This window comes from Rhyacophila brunnea, unplaced genomic scaffold, assembly GCF_057557595.1.
Source record: "Rhyacophila brunnea isolate RB1 unplaced genomic scaffold, BYU_Rbru_1.0 scaffold_18, whole genome shotgun sequence".
NCBI classification, from domain to species: domain Eukaryota; kingdom Metazoa; phylum Arthropoda; class Insecta; order Trichoptera; family Rhyacophilidae; genus Rhyacophila; species Rhyacophila brunnea.
In genome coordinates, this window is record NW_028232837.1 from 3,900,644 (window position 1) to 3,924,086 (window position 23,443).

Here is a 23,443-nt window from a genome sequence, read left to right on the forward strand (position 1 = left end):
AGCGACAATACTAATTAAATTATTGCAGGTATGCAAGAATGATGCAATTATTGTCTTGTAATTGCCAATACAGCGAATCTTTCGGCTTGGTTTGACACTAAAAAAGTTACAGAAATTTAAAACTACACCTTTCCGGTGTGTGGCAGGATGTGGAAGTACCAAATTAGGAATAATTAAACGGATCAGTGGCTTTCAACGCTGGTGGCAAACTCATTAACATAATTATTATAAAATATAAATCAATCAATAATGAATAGATTCACTGATCGGCTCATTTCGTGGCAGATTGATTTGTTCTGATTAATTCCATAATGCAGAATTATTAGCGGCGATATGGTTGTAAAGTTTTACGACTGATTGGTTAAGATGTGCATCTTTTATTATGGAAACTGTAATCGTGGAATCATAACTACTTTTTACGACAATTTTTTATAGTTTTAATACGGATTTTTTATAGTTTGATGTCTTCTATAATTTCTTGATTGACATAAGTGCATAATAAATTTTGTTCGTATGGTTTTATTGCACTGCACAATACGCTGTCACGGTTATAAATTTAATAAGTGACCACGAACCAACCCCGACGTAGTGTCATTGGCATCAGTGGCTTAAAAATCCAGAGAATAAAAATAAAGTCCTAGAATTCTTATATCTCCCCAACGTCCTCCAGCAGGCATATTCTAACATACCACTTCAAAAAAGAGCTATGTCACATTTATCACACTACGTATTCTGGCGGTTAATTATGTAAAAAGTTAACCGTCTGAACTGTCAAACGGTGATATCTTTTAACAGCCCTACATATTATTGAGAATTAAGATCCAAGACTGAGTGTTTTGCTGCAATCGCAATAAGATGACTACTGCAATTTTAGATTATGTTGATATGTCTGACGAGTCAATACAAAATGCTTGTGTTCGGATCATTACCGTCTAGATGGCGCTGGTTCGGCTTTATCCGCTTGGGTTTGGCAGCACGAACATATCCGAATTTGACCGATAAATTCGACCTAAATTTTCGCCATATTACAAATTAGAGATAGCCGCCCATATTAATATGTTATATTGCAAGGGATGTTTTTCAATAAATAAATAAATAAGAGATACCCTTAAGATTAAGTATAAAATATAGATAACAATTATTGTGTGATTTTAAAGAGTAGGTATCTTCACAATATTGTGGTAAGAAGTAATAATGAATTGTAATGTATATCATGGGGTCGATAGTTATGATGCTTTTGAGTAAAATCTATTGATTAGGGTACGCTCCCTTAATCATTGTCCGTGTGAATATATCGCAAGTACAACAAATAATGTCTATTGAGTATCCAACATAATATATATTGGGTAGTGATTGCAATACCGAATAAAAATATCAATAGGTACCGGTTTTTCGGTATTTCTTATTGAATACCGGTATTCGTTGAAACATAAAACAGTACCTATCAGTAAATTTAATATAGTTAATAAAATCTCTTTAAAACATTATTTTATAGCAAAAGCCTACATACCTACATTTTTATTTTATTATGTTGACATTTAAAATATGTATTGATGATAATATTGTAGATTTGGTGATTTTTACAAATAATTTGAATAAATTGATAATTTTAACTAGCACCCTCAAAAACACTAGTTCAGATAAGACGTGCAAATAAGTGCGTTTACAGGAAATGCTTCTTCAATTCAACGCTTGTACAGTCATCAATAATTTTATTATAAATTACAAAATTGGACATTTGTCACGGATGTTTTCTATTTCGAAATAATGTTATGTTAATTTATCACGACAATTTTATAAATAGGTATATTTGATAGATTTTGTGCTATTAATATTTCAACTTTATTGGGTTCAGTCAATATATTTGCATTTTAGCAGCACATAACTTATACACTAAATTTAATAGGCAATATAGTACAAAGTATTGTAGAAATAACATTCAGTTCGTTTTCAAAAACGTAAACGAGTGCGGTTTTTAATACTGAAAATTCCGGTATTTTAGATTTTTAAATCCGTTATTTCGGTATTGATAAATATTGGAATACCGGTTTTGTAATACCGGTATTGCAATCCCTAATATTGGGCACCTTGCCAATATAACGGTACTGTTGAATCAAATCTCATACTGTTAACTAATGTATGTTAAATACCTGTTTATATAATTGTTTAATAAATTAATACAATAAAGTATTTTAATAAGATCAAATCGTTAATTATTTTTGGACTAATTATGGCTAAATTATGGCATTAAACCCAAATCTATTATTTATTGAAACGGTGAATACCCGTTATTGATTTTGTCTTGAATCATGATCAATTCTGAAGTAAATTGTTTCTTCATAATTGTTTAAAAAATATATTTATAGCAATTAAACAATGTGCATTCGAGCATTTGGAATCACTAATTATTGTAAAGTATAGATTGTAATGTTTAAACAGTAGTTCGTAATAATTGTGCAACGCATTTATGTAATAACAATCATTTCAGTTACGAGTGGAAACTGGTCGGATGACAACACTTATACTTAATAAAAATGCATTTTGATGTCATTATAAACTAACCCATCATTATGTCATTTTTTACAATTAGATGACACGTTAAGAAAAAGAAATTCGTCGTTTTTTCCGTTTTACAATCCGGGATAAACCATGTCATCATTGTTACATTGCAAATTTGTTAATAATTAGTATTGCATTGTGTAAAAAAAAACACAGAACAATAGCGTTATGTTTGAACATTCTCGAATAAGATGAGAGTGACAATTATATTTTGTAACACTGACACAAAATGGCTGCTAATAATTCATTTCCCGCGAAATATTTTAGATTTGATTTAGAACATCTGAAAGTTTTAGTACGTCGAACCCGCATTTTTTCACAACCGCAGATAAAATCCGATTGCGAAATAAACACTTAACATCATACGTTGAATGTGCCATGCGAAAAACTATAGACACAGATTAAATACAAAATAATTGCCGTGTATAATAATAGTCTAGCATTCTGGCTACAAACATCGGCTTAAATCGAAAAAAAAAATTAAAAATATTACTGCTGAATGGGAACTTTTTGATAGTAAAAGAATGGCCAAGATAATTAAAAATCAAGGATATTTACATGCATTTTATACTTTTCAATAAGCTCTTTTAAAATAATTATGTCAACAAAATTATGGTACGGTGTCACTGGAAAAGGACTGCTGTCCACGTGAAAGAAGGATGGGTCCGCGAATCTCAAAAAATTGCGATGACAATCAATGCGTCTGTCTGAACCCTTACTCAATTCAGTCAATTGTATTATTCCCAATGTATCCAATTGGATTCAAGTAAGAATTAATTTGCTGTATATTGCAGCGCCGTGTATCCTAGCTTTAAGCCAGCTCTCACATCAAAACTCGTCCGCCTACAACGTGTCGAATACGTCGATGTGACGTCATCGTTATTCACAAAACACACGTTGCCAAATGGAGTAATTTTCTGTATATTGCTGCGCCGTGTATCCTAGCTTTAAGCCGGCTCTCACATCAAAACTCGTCCGCCTACAACGTGTCGAATACGTCGATGTGACGTCATCGTTATTCACAAAACATACGTTGCCAAATGGAGCTCCGCAGATTGGTCGAATGCAACTGTTTCGTTTGAAAAAAAACATCTGCTGTTGCAGATAAGTTGCATCCTTCTCAGGCTCCGAGTCTAAGAGTCAAAGTCGCATACAAACATCTACGAATTGGTCATTCCTATACCGGCTCGCCAATCGCCACATTCAAATAGGTATATATACGTTTTGAAGGTTACGCGCGATTGTCGCTAGGTACGTGTGCGCGGTCTTCACAAGCAACACTGGATCTCCGTTCTCGAAAGGGTTGATTTATGGCTGTGCGGCACACGAGGCAAGTTTAGATGTGTGAGCCGACTAAGTAGTCTATTAGAGTCAATCTACCACCAGAAGGCAGTCTTGAGTACCGAACATGGAAATCCCTCAATATACCTACCAAGAATCATCGTAGATCGTAGGTACCTACCTACCCGAAAGGTGACATCGAGTTCTGATAATGAAGCCTGAGAGTGCGTAAAAATGCAGAGTATAAGGCCCGTTTCAGACGTGACACTGGTGTCGCGCTCGTATATACTCGTAATAATATAGGAGGCCTTTGTATTACGTTTATGAACGCCCCAGAGGTAATAAGTCAACACATAATTTCGCGTTATAAATTAGAACATAAAACTGACTGCGGTAATAAAAACAAGTGTATCGGCAGCTTGAGAATGTAGCGGTCGGCAGAAAAGTATACCGGATACGCGTTGACTCATTAACTTTGGGGCGTTCATAAACATAATACAAAGGCCCCTTTATTCGAATACAATGGCCTCCTATATACGGTGTCCCAACTGAAATGGGCCTAAGACTTTTCATGAAATGAATTTCAATTTTGTTAACCTTCTAAAATCTAAAGGAATTAATTAAGTAGGTACATTACAGTCATTACATGACAAAATCAAAGTTGACACGAAGGTATAATCATTATCATTAAAAAATGACTTCTAGGCCATCCATGGACTGAAACCGTATGCGGTTTCGAACCGTGTGCTATACTAAGCTTATCTTTCCTGGTCATGGAAATATATTTCCACAAAGTATATTATAAGCGTCTGATCGTATCCGTTTATACTATACACTTACACTTACAAATTTAGTGAAAATATATTTTCATGAACAAAAGTCATAAGTTTAGTATGGCACACAGATATAAACCGCATAAGGTTTCAGTCCATGGATGGCCTCTACGTATATTTTACCAATATCACCAGATAGGTACATATTTGTTGATTCTCTGGGAAATTCATCTGTATAATTACGACCACATTGTATAAATCCAGCGGTAGGTTTTGGCCACAAAACGAGGCAATATGGGGGAGACGTTACGTTATTGTTTCCATGGGAAAATTCATTTTAATTCAATGATATGCAGTTTTGCGAGTAATTTGCATAATCTTTGTTCGCTAATAAATTGGCTAGACGCGATTGTATTATGTAATGATTGATTGTAAAGTGAATGAATCACAATGTAGGCAGGTAATATTGTAAATTGGTAGAGACCAACTACTCTTCGCCGTCTGCCAGTTTGATTTCAAGCCATTGAAATTGTGGCCTTGGAAAAATATTATCTATTATTATCTGCACCTCAGCATGGCATGCTATGTGAACCTCCGCGATTATTTTTTCGGTTGGTCAGCCATCAAATGCTGCGCACAATGCACGTTTACGTTTTTTTTATCGCGGCAACACTGCTTCACGTAGGGTTATCAGCTTATATTATGTTACAACAATGTTGTTAGTTTTTGAAGTTTACAATAGAAAACATATCTGAATAAACGACTCACAAATATATCAGACACCCAGAGTATCATTCCATTATATACACAATACTGCTATCGGCGATTATCGAAGTTAGTTTACCATATGTTTGTATTGTGGTATTATAATTGTTACAATAAGTTAGCCGTCTAAACAGTCAAAATTGTCTATCTTGCTCTAAAAGTTAGCACAGCTAAGAAAGGTAGCCGATATACTGGATTATTTGTTAGGATAACCTAACCAAACCTAACCTAACCTAACTTAACCTAACCTAAACTAACCCAAACTAACAAATAATCAAGTATATCGGCTATTTTCAAAATGTGTTTAACCGCTGTATCCAGGATAAACGTATAGAACCGAAAGGTGCTGTTAAAACACAGCACTTATTGTAACAATTACAACTAACTTATTGTAAAAATTATAATAAGTACTCAAAAACATGAAAAACTACTCTAACAATTTTTGATATCTTCCGCTGCGGCTCTCGTAGTGCAGTGCGTAAGACTCTGGCCTTCCATCCGAGAGTTCTGGGTTCAATTCCCCGTGAGGACACAATATTTATGTGATTTTCACAAAGCCTGTGTGATTGTTCAAAATTACTATGTAACAACCACATTGTACGAAAAACTAAGGACATGGTTATTAATAATTCTAAAAAATATATATCGTATGCTTATCCACTTATCTTATCCACTAATGACTAAACCAGGCATTGTAACTATCTTTCGACTTCTCAAAAAGGCAAATATGCACCTTATTAAATTATCACATTATAATAATAGAACCTTCCACAAAAAATTGAGTATTAATTCACAATACATTATTTTTAAAATTACACGTGTCTACCCGGAAAACTCTTTGGCAGCCCTGTCTTTGGCCTTGAATTTACGAGGGACTAGTTTTTTGGCTATTATTGTGCTAAAAGTTCGAGGCGATGTGGAAAAAAACGCGCAATAGGTATTTCCAAATGGTTATTATGTATTAAATTTATTTGACCGCCAACGAGAATTTTTACCGAAAGGATATTATAATATCTGCATTTTTATTACTTGGAAATACCAAGTTTCACGTTGAATGTGTTTTAGGTAGGTACGTCAAGAGAAAGTTTTACTAAAACGCGAAAAATACAGAATTTTGAGATTGTTTGTGAATGGAAGGTACCTACCTACTGTCACCTTCATAATAATGAGAGCTTATAAGGCAATGCGTTGTGGTGATAGAGATTTAAATTTTAAATCTAAAAGAAGGGCCCTGTTTATTCTACAATTTTGTAATTTTGCCGCTATTCTCAAACCATCCCAATAAAGGTGACTACTGACTATAATACCGTAAAATTATTCTGTTAAAGCATGGCCCCCAAATCCTGTAGCGGGCCCCAAGGCCACGATCTTTCGAAGGCCCCCAAACCTATAACTAAGGGCAGCATAATATAAATTATGTTCTATAGTAATGCAGTAATGTTCCCCAAATGGTATAACGCGGAACTCAAGGGTTCCGTGTAAAATAAAGGGTATTCCGTGTATTTTTATCGATGTTTGTGTATTTTTAAATAAATTCACTCGGCATCATATGATTATTATAGCACTGGTCGCGACGCCCTTTTGTGATAGGCAAGTAACATACGACCCTTCAACATATTAGATAAATAGTCATTTTTATTAGTCAGAAAAGACACTAAAAATGATTGTAAAATACAATTTTACTCGAGAAATAGTGCTTTTTTACAATTAGAGCAAATTTGTGGTGTATTTATCTCACTTAACTGATCGACCCGCTACGCCGGGCTAGAGCCCTGTCAGCCCCCCCACCCCTTTGTGGGGGGCATGTAGACGTCCAGACGACGAACGCGTCATCTTTTTCACTTGGACAAACAAAATTTCAAAAGTTTGAGTCAAAGAATTAAGACGGTACTTCAGCGAAACGGCAAATAATTTTCAACTATGGGTGCGACGAAATTTTGGATTCGCTGGCAATCAGAGAGCGAACGTCGAGCTGTGAACACGTCAATTTGTTTCGTGATGGCAACGGGGCTATTAATTATTAATTCGTGTAAAGATGCCTAAAAACGTTACACATTTACTTGAAAAAGAAAATATGTCAATGAATATATTATTATTGTTACTAATAGAACAATAAACAGAACATTAAATGGACGCATGTTGGATTTATATGACAAATTATATTTCGTTCGGCACGCGGCATTTGCACAATCCGCGCATCGCCTAGCCACGATCTTTTTAGACCATGCCTCATTGAGGTATAGTCGGCACTTACTTGATTGTATGGTTTTTATACCCACATGCTATATTGCAATACTACGATAGGTACTATTAATTATAAAACTATTTCATTTTTGCATTACCTAATGTAGAAATTAGACCATTGATATATAAATTATTGCATTTTGCCGGAACTATTGCATACATAAAAAGAATTTCTCCGTGTAGGCACCTACGTGAAATGATTTTTGTCAGGTATGTCAGTCATAGTTTACGCTTAGCTCAGAGGCGGTGGGTCACGGGTTCTATGTGACAATTGGACACAACTATGCATATTTTTCGGCATATTGTGTTTAATCCAGTGCAACAGCCATTCCTCTTAAAAAGAGTCTGGTAATATAACTTCCACTCTATGGAGGCCCGAAATATTATGCTCTACTTGGGAGCTAGAATAGTATATAAGTACGTCACTGTTCTGGCAGAAGACACTAATTCGAAAAAATGACATATTGAGTTTTAGTTATACCAAAATGTTCCTTATTTCAAACATTACTGTCTGGAAACCTTCTTAATAAATAAACAGTCTTTATTTTAAAGTCATCCTTCTTACGATTACTTAATAAACTCACATGATAGACCATTTCAAACATTTTAACAACTTTAAAGTCAAATTACTCAAAACTTGTATTCTCTAGTTAGTGTGTTTTGCCAGAACAGAGACGAATTATTTAACAAAATATATAAGACCCACAATCACTTGAAACAGACTCGTTGATACAAAATAATTAAACACAAATTATGTTAATCACCAAATTCCAGTAGGTACCCACCAACGTACTTATATAAATGTTAATATTAAAATCGATATCAAAATACTTTATTAATTTAGAATGTGATTTCTAGATTCGAGAGAATTTTGAAATATTTGATTATTGCGAATTCGAGAATGTAGTCAAGATTCTCGAGATTATTTTTACACCTCAGTACATAATTAGTATTAAGTATTTGTTTTCTTCTAATCTTATCTATTTGTGTGGGTCTTACGGAATAAAATTAGGGAATTACGAACTTATTTATAAAGGCTAAATTATATAGGTTTTTAACCTCTTAATGACTCAAAATATTTTTCAGAAACAAAGTTGTTTTATAATTTCTAGAAAATTGTCGACTGTCACTTTTAAAAAGACCTACTGCATTATATTTAACTGACAAAAAACAATGCTAAAATGATATATCTGTCGATAAATAAATTAATGGTTTATTTACAAAGCATTGAATGGAATGCACTCTACGTGGATTTAAATGACAATTTATACAAGATGAAATTTATTACAACATTGTACCTGTTCATAGTATCTACCTATATCTAAATGAATGAAAGAATGCAGAATGGAATTTAGTTAGGTATATTAAAATACTGCGTACGAATTCACTTCAATAGAATTACTAGTACATATTATTATGAAATTGAAACAACCGGTTTTTTTAAATTATGTGCTAATCAGAGAGGAAGTTAGAACTTGCGCAGTGATTCCGTTGAATTTTACTCAGTCTCTGGATTCGAACTCGTGACCTACCAATTGGTGAATCGGCATGCTAAACCCCTCACCACGGTGGGCGGCAAATATGTAGTAAGTACTTCAATGAAATTTTTACAAATCGGCAAAATCTTTGAACATTTTTTTTTGCATCATACTATGTAGGTATAAACCAAGAGATTTAATATTATTAATAGTCAATTGGAAACTCTAATATAAAGCTTTACCGAATATAGTTTTTACTATAATAATATTAAATGAAAATGCATGGTGAGCATAATTTGTATCCCACAAATGAAACGAATGAAGCTTTATTCTGAATTGTAGAATGAAGATGTATTGAAACAATACTATTTTCTACGCTTCATAGCTTTGCACTCCGACTCTAGGATGAAAATAATGTAATATATTCTAAAAATACGTTTTTTTACATGAATTATCTATTTATTTAATTATTAGTACACATTATGTTAATACAAGTTTTTCCGACCATGTCCGATCCTAATAGGATCATCAGGGCCTCCACAGAGTAGAGGTTTTGTATTAAAAGATTTTCTTTTTTACGAGAAATGGATGTCAGCCACTTGCTCGACCTATTAGGTCCATACCCTGACTCACACACAAATTGAAAAACAATATGTGTACTTGCCAGATCCAGGATTCGAACCTGAGACTAGTGAATATCATTTGATCTAATGTTATGCGAAGTAATCAGGCAGAGGCGTGTCAATGTAGTAAAAAGTTCAAAAAAATAAGTTATAAAACGTATACTTACTACCTGTGTGATCATTAAAAAAACCTAAGAGGTGGGGCATTATAATCAATCAAATATTTTCTGCAAAGTGCGAATTATTCAGGCAGACGCAAAGATTTTAGGTACCTACCTGCAAATTCTTAATTGGCATTAAAATCACGTATATTTAGCTCATCTAAGAGTTATTTTTTATGTATGCTATTAATACGAATAAGATAGGTAACATTGTCAAATCTTGTTAATTATTTGTTGAATAAAAGAAATGATAATATGTTACATAATTAAATTATTAACACGTGCTAGTACGCTATAACTAAAAATTTGGAGGTGATCCGGACGTCGGTAAGTAATTATACCTTAATTTAAAACACAAAAGCCGACAGTCAACATTATCGCAATTTGATAAGCATTTTATGTATAAGAACTACTAGTTTAATACGTCGTAATTAAGTCTGTTTAAGGCTATACTTCAGTTGAGGCATGGTCTTTTTAGATCGTGGCTAGGCAATGCGCGGATTGTGCAAATGACGCGTGCCGAACGAAATATAATTTTTCGTCCAACATGCGTCCATTTAATGTTATGTTTATTGTTATATTACTAATAATAATAGAATATTCATTGAATTTTTTTCTTTTTTAAGTACATACGTAAAGTTTTTTAGTCATCTTTACACGATTTAAGAATATTTTCATCCGACGCCATGACAAAACAAATCGACGTGCGGACACCTCGACGTCGGTCTCCGATTGGCGACTAGTGAGAAATTTCGTCGCACCTACTGTTGAAAATTATTAGCCGTTTCACTGAAGTACGCTCTTAACGCGAATCCAGTGGTTACAAGTTCAATGCCCGTCGTTTTCAAATTATGTATAGTCCGACCACATATACGTTAACTTTTTGACGTTCGGTTGGGTTAGGCTGTTTTCGGCCAGCACAGGAGCATCTAAGAAGGGAAGAGCCCGTATTACACGTAGCAAATCGTCAAAGTTACTTTCAATATGAATAATTATTAAACTACCGCCCACAACAAGATCTCGGCGACAACAGGAAGTTGCTGTAGTCGTGTGTAGAAGATTTGTGTTGTCATTTTTTGAGAAAACAAATCCGGCGAAATTAGGTTTTTAATATATTATAACAATTCTCAGTAATTCACTTAAAAGGAAAGTCAAATTAAGAGAGTTAAGATTGTCTTACCTTGATGTATTCTGGAGTGCGGTTCTCTCCGGCCATCAAGTTGGTCATCTTGAGGTTGAGCTCCACTCCAACAGCCTTTGCGGTGAGGAGGACGGACCTGCATGGTGCAGAGCCGGGAATGTAATACAGATCAATACCCATCTTGGAAGGTTTGGCTGCAATAAAAATACATATATAATCAAAATGCTGTCGATCAAATGCCCGTTCGGTCAAACATTTAGTTGGTTAAATGGCGTAGTGCATTGGGTAAAAATGGATCAAAGCGCCATAAAATAGGAAAAAAGAATAACCATTTTTAATATTACCTGTAATAATTGTGATCACATAATAGGTATATTGAGTAAATAATATTAAGATACCCTAGGTATTAATAATGATTGTAATATAAGTCCATCGCAAATAATATGTATTCGTCAGTGGCGAAGGGTAGAGGTAGGCTGTTAAGATCCGCAATAAATAGAGCACACTAAGCTTTGTCAATCATACTTATTTGTTTTCATTGAACTAAGAACATAAATAATTGCAGATGGAATTGGTTAGTTTTTTTAAATTCAATTAAACCTTGCCAGTGACGTCCCGTGGGGGTAGGCAGATTGAGCGTCGCTTGGGGGCGGCAGTTACTCAAAGGGCGGCAAATCGAGGAGAATGATTAGGTATATATAGAACGCTACCTAAACTTAGTAATAACGGAAATATCTTTCCATTAAGGGGGGACATGCTCAGCGTAGGTCAAAATGGAGCTTTTGTTCTATTTTCAAAGCATGATCCTGGATATAACTTAAACGTTGTAGATAATCTATATATATAATTTTGAAGCCTTATTATCCTTAATATTTATTATAAACATTTGATGACTGCACAAAGTATTTTTATTACATAAAATAGTATTCTTTTAAACCTCTCGCTCTAATGTTTTAGAATATAGTCATATTTCAGTACATAACTGTGCAGTGGTGTTAAGATTTTTTACATTTATTAATTTTGTTGACGTTATTTTGAAATTATTTATTGACTTTATTGGTTGTCGGGTTCGCGATGTCTTCCGTCGTCCTTGGACGTCACGTTCTTCATAGTCACTCGCGAGTTATGGAAGTTGTCAGGTGTATTTTTAAATGTACCTATCTGAAACCGTAGACTCGAAATATTGTCTATTGAAGCAGACATGGCATTTAAGTTAGATTTAATAGTATAGTTACCTTGGTACCTATATCTTGTTAGTAATGTATCCATACAACACAATTCTTATATATTGGAGTTATGAAAGAATGATAGAAAGTACTGTATAAAAAAAATGTGGCGGCATGTTGGCACTGCCTAGGGGCGGCATTTTGTGTAGGGACGTCACTGAACCTTGATTAAACCAAACTATATTAGTAAAGGTAGGTTTGTGGTGATCTGACAAAAATAATACACACTTTCTCAGTTATACTTTTTAGTTTTCATTGAACTAAGAATACAATTTGCAGATGGTTTTTAAAGTTCGATTAAACCCTGCCTAATCAAACCGTAATAGGTATCCAAAAAATATCTAAAGTTATGTATGATTTAATGGAATAATTTTAGATATTTTACAGAAATCTATTATGGTTTACTTTAGGCAGGGTAATGAATTTTAAAAACTGACCAACACCATCTGCACTTTGTATTATTAGTTCAATGAAAACAAATAAGTATGCATGACAAGTTTAGTGTGCACTATTCATGACGGATCTCAACTGCCTACCTCCACCCTTCGCCACTGGTACACGTATATCTAGTTTTTGGTTTGCGTAAAATTGTGATAATAAATAAATCTACAATCATTACAAGTAAATCACTGTTAGTGATATCACTAAAAAGTGTAAAATATAAAACATTTTAGATTATCTACAGGGCTCGAAATGGAACGGAACGCACCGGAGCGCCGTTCCGGCTCGTGAAATCTGTAAAATTATCGCTCCGTCTCGTGGAAAAAATATGTTGACCGTCTGAGATAGATAGGCCATAGAATATAAAATCTGACACATTTATTTTTATAAAATACACATGCGATTTGATGACTATGTAAATATCTTCAGAAAATTTGTCGAGCGCTCCGGTTCGTAAACTTTTCCATTTCGAGCGCTGATTATCTATATTTACCAAAGTTTATCACCACCGATGTAATATTATTATCTGTTGATAATATTATTATCTAGAATGATAAAACTTTCTACAAATCAAATAATCTAATACTAGGTATCTTATATAATTTTTCTTTTTCCAAAAAAATTAAGCCTGAAATCCGGACAGCTCTTTTGCATAGTTCGAATTTTGAAAACATTACTTAGAAGTCGATGACAGACAACCAAAACGAATGAAATTAGCATTTGGATGACTTTATTAATATTACTACTTACTACTTCACAATGTTCGATCCTAAGAGGATCATATGGGCCTCCACAGAGTGGACGTTGTATCAACAGGTTTTGTTTTCACGAGAAATGGATGTTAGCCACTTGAAAATCAATCTATTAGGTCCATACTCTTAACTCCAAACACAAATTGAAAAACAAATGTGTATTTGCCAGACTCAGGATTCGAACCTGGGACCCACGACATTACAAGCAGACGCTTAAGCCGCTCGGCCATCGACTTCATTCATATTAATTATTGTCAAAATAATACTTGTCAATACGAAAGATTTTCCATTAAAAAAACCATGATAGGATTTATTAGGGACCAACGTATATGGGGATTTTGGGCAATTTTTTTCTGTAATTTGTGTTATTCGTATCCTTTTATGAATTGAACGCCTCCTTAAAATGTGCCGCCTATAATAAATGCATGAACAGCATACGCCCTACCCACACCATCACTGCCAGTAGGGTTAGTAAATACTAATTATTATTATTAGCTTACACTTTGGATAAACGAATTATCTAGACGGGTTTTTTTTAGAATTATTAATAATCATGTCCTTGCTTTTTCGTACAAGGTGGTTGTTAGTAATTTTGAACAATCACAAACACCCAGGCTTTGAGAAAAACAAATAAATGTTTTTGTCATGACCGGGAATCGAACCCAGAACTCTCGGCTGGTAGGCCAGCGCCTTACCCACTGCCGCCCTGTCTAGACGGGTTAAAAAGATTTTGTATTCCATTACCAAAAAAGTTCCATGATGATTCCCACAGAACCCATTTTAATCAAAGTCTTCACATCAAAATAAAATAGCAGTAAGACTAGGCCATTATGTTAGCAAAGTTGGACAATGTTGTTATAAAATATTATTAGATATAATATGTGAATCAATATAATCATATAAGTAAGTACTATGATTTAATGTAAAATTCAAATTTTATTTATTTTTACATTAGTGAATATTGCAAATTATTAATTTAAGACGTTCACAACATGACATTTAGAAATAAAGAAATATTATTAAAACAGTATTATGTTATCAAACAGTATAAACATGTAAATACAAAAAATATATAAGTAAATTAGATATGTACAAGGAAGTACCTACACCGAATGAGCTAAGCAAACCTTAATTTAAGAATTTATAAAACAACATCCACATATAGGTACTCATTCTCACGTAGGTGGAATATATCAACATCCGAATCGATTTGGTTGAACACATCCATTGCTATAAATACTCCGATTATAATCGTGCATATTACAATATTTTGTGGCATTGTATCTGCCGATTCGTTTATTTGCAACGTAGGCACCTATACCAGTATAACTTATAACAATACAATATCTAAATAGGTATACATGACTGGTACAGGTGTGTAAGTACTAAAATACTATTTTTCATCACCGTATAAATTGTTTTCTAAAAACCTTACATCCTGTCCAAGTAACCAATAATTATGATTACAACTAACAGCATATCATAATGCCATAAAATGTGCACTCTGCAATCAAAAAGCATGCCCATTTACAACACGATTGCATGCATAAAATGTACCTTCTGTGTTGTGTAAAATTACTACTATAATCATAAAATAATTTCAACAATAAAAAAGTTCACTGAGTAAATATTAGTTAATTTATTTTGAGACTAAATTTCCGAATTGATTGACCGCAAAAATGTGGTCCTTGTGCTCGATTTAAGATTATTATTCCTGATAGGCTTTAATAACAAGTATTATTCGATTCGATAAAGGTTTGTTACATGGGTATTGAGCATGGCCCCCATATCCTGAAGCGGGCCCCCAGGCCAAGATGTTTGGCGGCCCCCCTACCTATCGCTAAGATTAAAAGCCGTGTAATGTTCTACAATAGTGATCCCCAAATTGTATTCTGCGAAACTGCAGGGTTCTGTGTAAAATAAAGGGTAAATAAATCAATTTGAATTGTCGGCACGGTATCATATTATGAAGCAATGATCGAGACCCTGTTTTGTGATAGCCAAGTAACATGCGGCCTTTATTGGATAAATAGTCGTTTTTATTAGCCAAGAAAACACTAAAAATAATTATAAAATAAAATTCCAGTCGTGAAATAGCGGCGCAAGCGACTTTTTTACTATTAGCGCGAATTTGTAGTGTGTGTTTATCTCGATTAAGTGATCGATCCGCCACGCCGGGCCCCTCCTAAGCCCGGGCCCCCAGGCATGAGCCCTGTCAGCCCCCCCCCCTTGTGGGGGCCATGGTATTGAGGGTACTGGCTTGTAAAACTTGGCAAATAATATGGGCCCCAAAGCCCCTGAAAATGTAACTACATTTTCCTGTGTTCCGATTGAAGGTTTCCACTATATTTTATCAAGTGAAAAAAATGTAACAAGTCATTTAATCACAGGGTCATTCAATCAGTTTGCAATACTACCCACAACGTACCGAATCAAAAAAAAGATTAATTGCAATATAAGTTAGTCACCTAATTAAGTAATTATAAATTTGGACCAACCTATTTATAATTGACGAAGATTAAAAAGAAACCCTATTATTGATTTGCTGTGAATAATATATTATATTTTAGCAATTTTCCCGCAAATCTTATAATTTATACCATATTTATCTATGTCTAAGATAGTTATCAGCGACACACATGTCAATACTACCCAGAATGGCAGAGTTCTCATTTATACCTCGTATGAGTCGAAAAAAATACGTAGCTAAATAAAGATCTCTTCTAAATTGCAGACTGCAGTTTGTAAGCATACCTAAGAGAAAGTCAGTAGAATAAAGCCACAGATAGTATCCATACAACCTCAAGTAAAGGATAGTCAAGAATTTCTTCTGAACCCTCTTGAACATAAGGCCATACTTCAACTGATGCAGTGCCCAAACAATAGACCCACCCTCAAGCCTGCTTCGAACTAAAGAAGTAAACAAAAGTTTTAATACAGTAACATCCGAAATGTATGGTACCACCTAGGACGTAAATCGATATTTTTTTAATAAGTATAGCTTGTCATTCTAACGATGAGTTGGCAATATTTTTAGCACATCAAAGCTAAAAAGAAAAACAATTAAACTGCTGTTTTTCCTTGAATTTTAATTCAACTAATTTTCATGTTCTATGGAAAACAACAAAATTACAAAATAAACCGGTTTTTATGTATTCTAAAAATTATGCGAACATGACTTGCTAATTTTAAGCGTCATAGTATGCATTTTTGTTATAATCCAGGTAATTTATTATTTTTGCTCGTTTTTTGTCACTTTAAAAATGTTATAAAAACAATTAAAGCTATAAGCTATACATGCAAAAAATAATGAATTGTATTATAATGTAATTATGATCATAGGTCAAAATATTATCATATAATAGTCGATGATTAGGTATACTATTTATAGTATTATCAATTATTATTACTTGATAATATATTTTCTAATAATTATTATATAGTTTGAAAAATATTAGGCAGAATTACATAATAATATGTATACCAGTGGCGAAGAGTGGACGTGGGCTGTTAATATCCGCCATAAATAGTGCACACTACATTTTGTAAGTCATACACATGGCCCCCACAAGGGGGGGGGGGCTGGTAGGGCTCTAGCCTGGGGGCCCGGCGTGGCAAGTCGACCAAATAAGTGAGATAAACACACATCACAAATTTGCTAATAGTAAAAAAGTCACCTGCGCGCTATTTACCTTCATTAATGTTATTATTTAAAATTATGTGGTTGGACAATGTAATTTTTAATTGCGTATCGATACCCGACAACTCCATAATTCAAATGGATGTAGGTAATAAAATATACAAAAAAAAACACTAAATATATTAATTTTACTGCTACTGTAGAGCGTCACACTGCCTTTATCCTTAGCGATAGGTAGGGGGCCCGCCAAAGATCTTAGCCTGGGGGCCCGCTTCAGGATGTGGGGGCCATGGTCATGCATATTTGTTTTCATTGAAATAGGACTATAATATTTTACAGATGGCGATGGTTAGTTTTTCAATGCGAAAACCAAGCCATAATAGATAATAGTCAATAAATACTCGTATATGTATAAAACACCTAAATTTATCTAATTAAATCATACATAACTTAGGATATTTTATAGATAGAATAATATTTTTTATTTATTATAGTTTGGTTTAGGCAAGGCATAATACACTTAAAAAAATATGTGTAATAATAAAACAAATAAGTAATACGTATGAATGAAAAGGCATGTATAATTTTGTAGTTTCGCCCAAAATATCCCATCCTTAAAAACCACATACCTAGGTACATCTGACAGGAGCGTTTCGAACGTTAGTTCAATAACGCTAGAAAAAGCTTTCGGTGTCATTCTGTATCGACAATGTTCTATTGGAAACTCGGAAAAACTAAATAAGGAAAAGAAATTTAAAATTTTCTACTAAGGACAAAATAAAAAATGATCATTAATTTATTAAGTAATTATTAGTAATTTCACACAGAGGAATAATATCAAGATGTTCACTTTTTTACCAAGAAAACAACATGATCGCTGTGTTGATAGCTAAAAAATATTTTGTTGATAATGATCGACTACGTTTTGAAATGACAGCTTAGCATTCGTGAATAAGTTATTAATAGGTATGTAGTTTGAATTTTATGACACTTTTTGAAGGTGGGATAATTATTTCTAACAAATGGTAATTACCACGACAGGAAAACGAACAAAAAGCCTTTTAAAATAATCAAATGTCTTTAATTCTGCTTAATATTTTTCATGTATATGTAATTATGTAACTAGGCAACGCTTTGTATTAGGCAACTGGCAATAAAATTACAATAACCCTATATTTTTGCGTGTTTAGTTATTACTGTTTTGGCATAAAATACACGCAACTACCTACGTAAGTACCTATTTACCTACGTAGGTACTTACTACATTATTTGATAATAGTAAAAGGGCAGTTTGCAGTAGTGAAATACCTTTTTAAATAATATTATAATGTTAATCAAATTTAATGTAAACATGTTGACGTTGTGTAAACCTAACTAATTATGAACAATATGGAAGAAATATAATAATATATAACATGGCAACGTCGCTTATTATGAGAATCGAAGGTGTGGCCACTTTAAAATTCTGATATTCCGTAATTTTTATACTTAAATATTTTTCAATTAATAAGTAATGACCGAATTATGAAAACTGCCCAATATAAATTAATAGTTAATATAAACTTTAATTATTAATTTAATAGTTGTTTTATACGTCGTTTTTTCAATAAAATCATTTACCGCGGATAAGTCGTGTTCATAATTTTTTTTTTTATTATTTAAATGGCAACACACCTTTCGTATCCATTATTCGCAATAATTAAGCTCGTGTGTAAACTAGTAAACGACATTTAATAACTACATATTATTATATCAATTTAGTTGATTCGTATGTGAAATGAGCTTATATTCAAAAATAAAATATTAAAAATCGATTGGAAGTAGGATAATAATATTATATAGGTTCGGGTTCAATCCCGATTCATGTGCCAGTAGATTCCAACTTCAAAAATCAATAAAAAGATGATAAATATACTGTATCGTATTTAGACAGTTAATTATCCTGAGATGTGAATTATCACGCGTGATGTTTTTTTACTAATGTTTTGGAGTGAGATAGTGTAGGTACGACAATTACATATTGAGAATTGAGATGCGGCGATTTTGAAAATTGTCGTTGATTAGTAGGTACTGCAAAATAATTTTAAATACGTTATACTGTAATGGCGATTTCTTACTTGATTTCAAATGAATCCGATTATTATCTCCAAGTCGACCGTGTTATCAATTATTGTAGATAACCGTCTTGTGTACGGAATTGTTCCGAGTGATATCCGTGTTGTTTTGAATCAAGAAAAATAACGGAAACGTATTAAAGTATTAACCAGTTGCAATAACCCTGCTGTTTTGGTTTAGGTATCTCATTGCTCGCGATATGAATAATAAATTTCGAAACATTCCTAGGTAGTTGGAATCCAATTGGAATCAAACAAGTGCGCGCCTAAATGTCATACCACTACAACATTGATCATAGACGCTTTCTACAGTGGCATGACAAAATTTTAAAATGATATAATATTATATTAATTGTAAGTTAAATTGTAAAGATTATGTCAAAATGTAGCTATACTGATATCTCGTTATAGACTCAATAGAACAATGAGGGAATAGGACAACTGAACAATTGTACGCCGCCCTGTCGTAGACACGTATACAGAACGTAGACGAGGAATTTTAATCAGTTTCTATCTACTACTTAGTAGTTTTAATTTATTTTACTCTTAACATAATGTTTTTTTATTGCGGATTGAGAATTACCAAGCCTAAGGCTTTATATAAAATAAAAAAACTCTTTTTTCGATGAAACTTAAACATATCCACGATTAAATCATTATATACGTCTGCATATTTAAATTCTCACCAACTATTAAATCATAATACAATCACTTAATTATAAATAATGATTTTAAATATTTTTTTTAATGTAGCTATAAGTACCTAACGTCTATTTATTTTCGAATTGCGTGGCCTCCAGTTGTCCGGCGCCAAATCGTCCTGACGACTCGTGAATATAATAAACTATATTAATTATGGAAGGTAAACATTTATATTCAAATCTAATTTGTTACTAAACACATAAAGTTACATTACAAAAATTGTGATTAAATGAAATAACCAATTGCTCATTAAATATACAACTACAGCGTCTAATGCAATCTATTTTAATTCGTAGTATTTTCGATAAGTATTAAAATAATAATTAATTTGTATATTACAACTAGATAGCAACCACTGTTATATACTATCTTGTTATATATATATGTTGTTATATTTCTAATAATTTACCTACTGTTACTGTCGTGGTTGGTGTACCTAAGTTAATCTAGAATTTCTTGATAAGGATTTATACAGCGTTGTTTAAATATTTGCCACACGGTTTAACAGTCTACTATTATGACTATTAGTGTATTTTATCAAGATAGCAAAACATGTACAATGTCCTGTTAAACAGATAAAACATACGTGTTAAATATTATTTAGTTAAACTTTCTAGATAATAAAATACATAATATTACATCGTTATATTTTTTTTCTTTAATATCTCACTATGTGTAACTAGGTACTTATAATAATGTAAACTGCTCTAATTATTATCGGAAAATGTGCCGCAGATGCCCGCATTAGTTTTTATAACTTTCTTTTTAGACGAAACCAAACCTAACCTAGCCTAGCTTACCCCAACCTAATATTATAATTTTAGTGTGTGATAATAATGCATCGAAATTGTGTGAAAATTTCAAATTAACATTATTGGATCTAAAGGCATCTGCGCCGACAGAAAAAGGTATTTAATATAATTGTGTAAGTACATGGAATAAACTGTTTTCGTAAAAAAAATAATATAAAAGCTATGTGGGCATCTGCGGCATAATTACCGTATTATCAATAAGTAATCAAGGTTAATGAATGACACATGCAAGTTTCTTAATTTCTTTTAAAATGCCAAATAACTAAGTGTCAATTTTTTTCAGAAATATTTTAATTTGATCACATGACCTGCAGGTGGTCAGGTAGGTAAACCACATAACTGCGGTTGGTTTTTTTTTTAATACGTATCTTGCGTTTTTTTAAATGAGTAGATAAACTTGTTCATTAAATAATATTTTTACATAAATGATAATAATTAGGTACTGAGAAATTTTAACAGGAAAACAATCAAATAAAAATGTAATTTTACTGTTAGAAATAAGTCCGCGGTACGTGGTGACTTTTACTATGCTATTGGTATGGTCGTAGGACAGTTTAACCTTTTTAAAAATGGAATTTGGTTCGATTATCCTGCAAACTATTTTGTATTATTTATATACATTAACATACACTCAATTTGTGTATATTTTACGTAATGTGAAAGAGGTTGTAAATCAGTTTTTTAAATATATTGTATTATGAAATGTAAAACGTTTATCAATGGTTGATACGTAATTTTACAAACAGGCTTAAAAAGAGAAACAATTTTTGTAAATACGTTTAAACAACGTAGTTATATACTTATTTGCTTCTGGTTTAATTATTTATTTTAAATGTGCTGGTATTTTTTTATTTCAATAAGTCACATTATTTTAATAAACTTTAGGTAGGTAAGTGGTAATAATAATATTTTAATTAAGTAGTTGCATTAATTACTATTTAATATATAATAATAATAATAATTAAGTATTTTCGTAATAATAAAGTTAATCTGCTGTAACTAGGTACTTAGTTTTGTGTGCTGAATTATAATTCTATAGGTTGGTCGTGGTAAAAAGGCAATCATGCTTGACAATATTATCAATCCAATAATGATCAACAATTTGTCATAGTCAAAGTATCTACTATATAATTACAACGTAAATGATCACTCTATCTATATAATATATTTGAATAACGTGTATATATATTCACTTTGTAAGAAATGATTTTAATAAATTGTATGAATAAATAAAAAAGTTTTATTGTCATTTCACTATACGTAAACGTGGTGAGAGTAATGCTAGGTATCTACGATATGCATTTTTGAAAATAAAATAATATATTATAATAATATCAAATTCAAAATTAATTAAAAATCATGCAAGTGTTAAATTAAATAAAAAGAAAAGTGTGACACCACTGGAGTGAAATTATGATGAAGTATAAATACGTACAACTACAATGTTAAAATTCTTATTATATAATAAAATTAAAGTGACACTTTTATTTGTATTGGTAACGACGTTAATTTAATATGATTGTATTGGGAAAACGTGTTTTAAGACAGAAAAGAACATACATGCTGCACACCCCATATTAAAATACAGGCCTCACACACACGATCATGAAGTTGTTATATTTTGAATGTTAGTTTGTTTTGTTAATTAATCTGTTAAAATTTACACTAAACAAACACAGTTAATTATTAATAGTTAATTAACAAGACAGACACACACGGTATTAAAAGTCGGCGACTGAATGAGTCTTAATTTGGTTCGAAAGGATTTTCGTATTACAAAAATATATCGCAAACGCACTTGGGTGTTTCGAAACGAAAGTAAAAACCGGTGTTTGATTTAATATTGAATCTAGAACGCTTTGGGAGTGTTGCAAGTGATCATAGGAACTGGTCTCGGTTCGTGGGCACTCAGCGTACTCGAAGGTTGCTGTAAATTGGAATTTTGGGTTGGTTTTTTTTAATGATTTGTGAGACTCACCGGAGAAGGAAGTCAAGATACGTGATCACTGTGAATACTGTGGAACGACTGACGCCGAAGCGACGCCGGCCGGCGAGTTTATATAAGCTCACAGACACGTCATTATTTTGTGTTCGCTTCAGTGTTGCCAACCGTACTATAATTATAGTATTTGTACTATAATTTTGGTCCGCGTACTATGTACGATATAAAATAGGTATAGTACGGCCAAAATACTATAATTTTGAAAATCGTACTATAATTTTATATAAAAGTACTATAATTCTGCATTTGCCATTTCGCAATCGAGTGGTCTTCGAAAATTTGGAAATCTGCGGCCCGCGGCGAAATATTTTTCCTAAAAAAAACAAGCCGACCACGAAAAATCGGGAACCTGTGGCCCGCGACGAAATATTATTCTATAATTCCACTTTCAAAATATGGCAACACTGGTTCGCTTTATTTTATTGCTATCTTGTGATATTATTATCTTTTTAGGCGGTGAAGCTGCGGTTGCTTTTCGTCTACGGCCCCGTTTGGTCTATGCGCAGTAATACGAATAATTAATTGGGAACCAGACATTGTGATAAATCATGATTCCTGTTTCTCGACAAATTGTTACTGTTGAGATTCTCGATGATTCGAGAAAAAATATTAACCATGGTCACTGCCTTCTTGATCTGAACCTATCTTTTTGCACAAGCATATTGCTCAAACGAGTGGTCCCACTCTTCAGTAGTTATCAAAATCAGATCCCACATCGCTTGACATACT

General features: G+C 32.8%; 1 protein-coding gene across 1 annotated transcript in view; it reads right to left on the bottom strand.

Annotated features, from left to right (window-relative positions):
- Nucleotides 1-22,809, bottom strand: part of LOC147073125 (glutathione S-transferase 1-1-like) — a 32,456-nt gene extending 9,647 nt beyond the window's left edge. The window contains exons 1-2 of the mRNA XM_085945256.1: nucleotides 22,691-22,809; nucleotides 11,065-11,219 (exon numbers count right to left, since the gene is read on the bottom strand). Coding sequence (XP_085801382.1) covers nucleotides 11,065-11,205 — 141 coding nt within the window. The 5' untranslated portion in view covers nucleotides 11,206-11,219; nucleotides 22,691-22,809. The remainder of the gene's footprint in view (nucleotides 1-11,064; nucleotides 11,220-22,690) is intronic.
- Nucleotides 22,810-23,443: the final 634 nt, after the last annotated feature.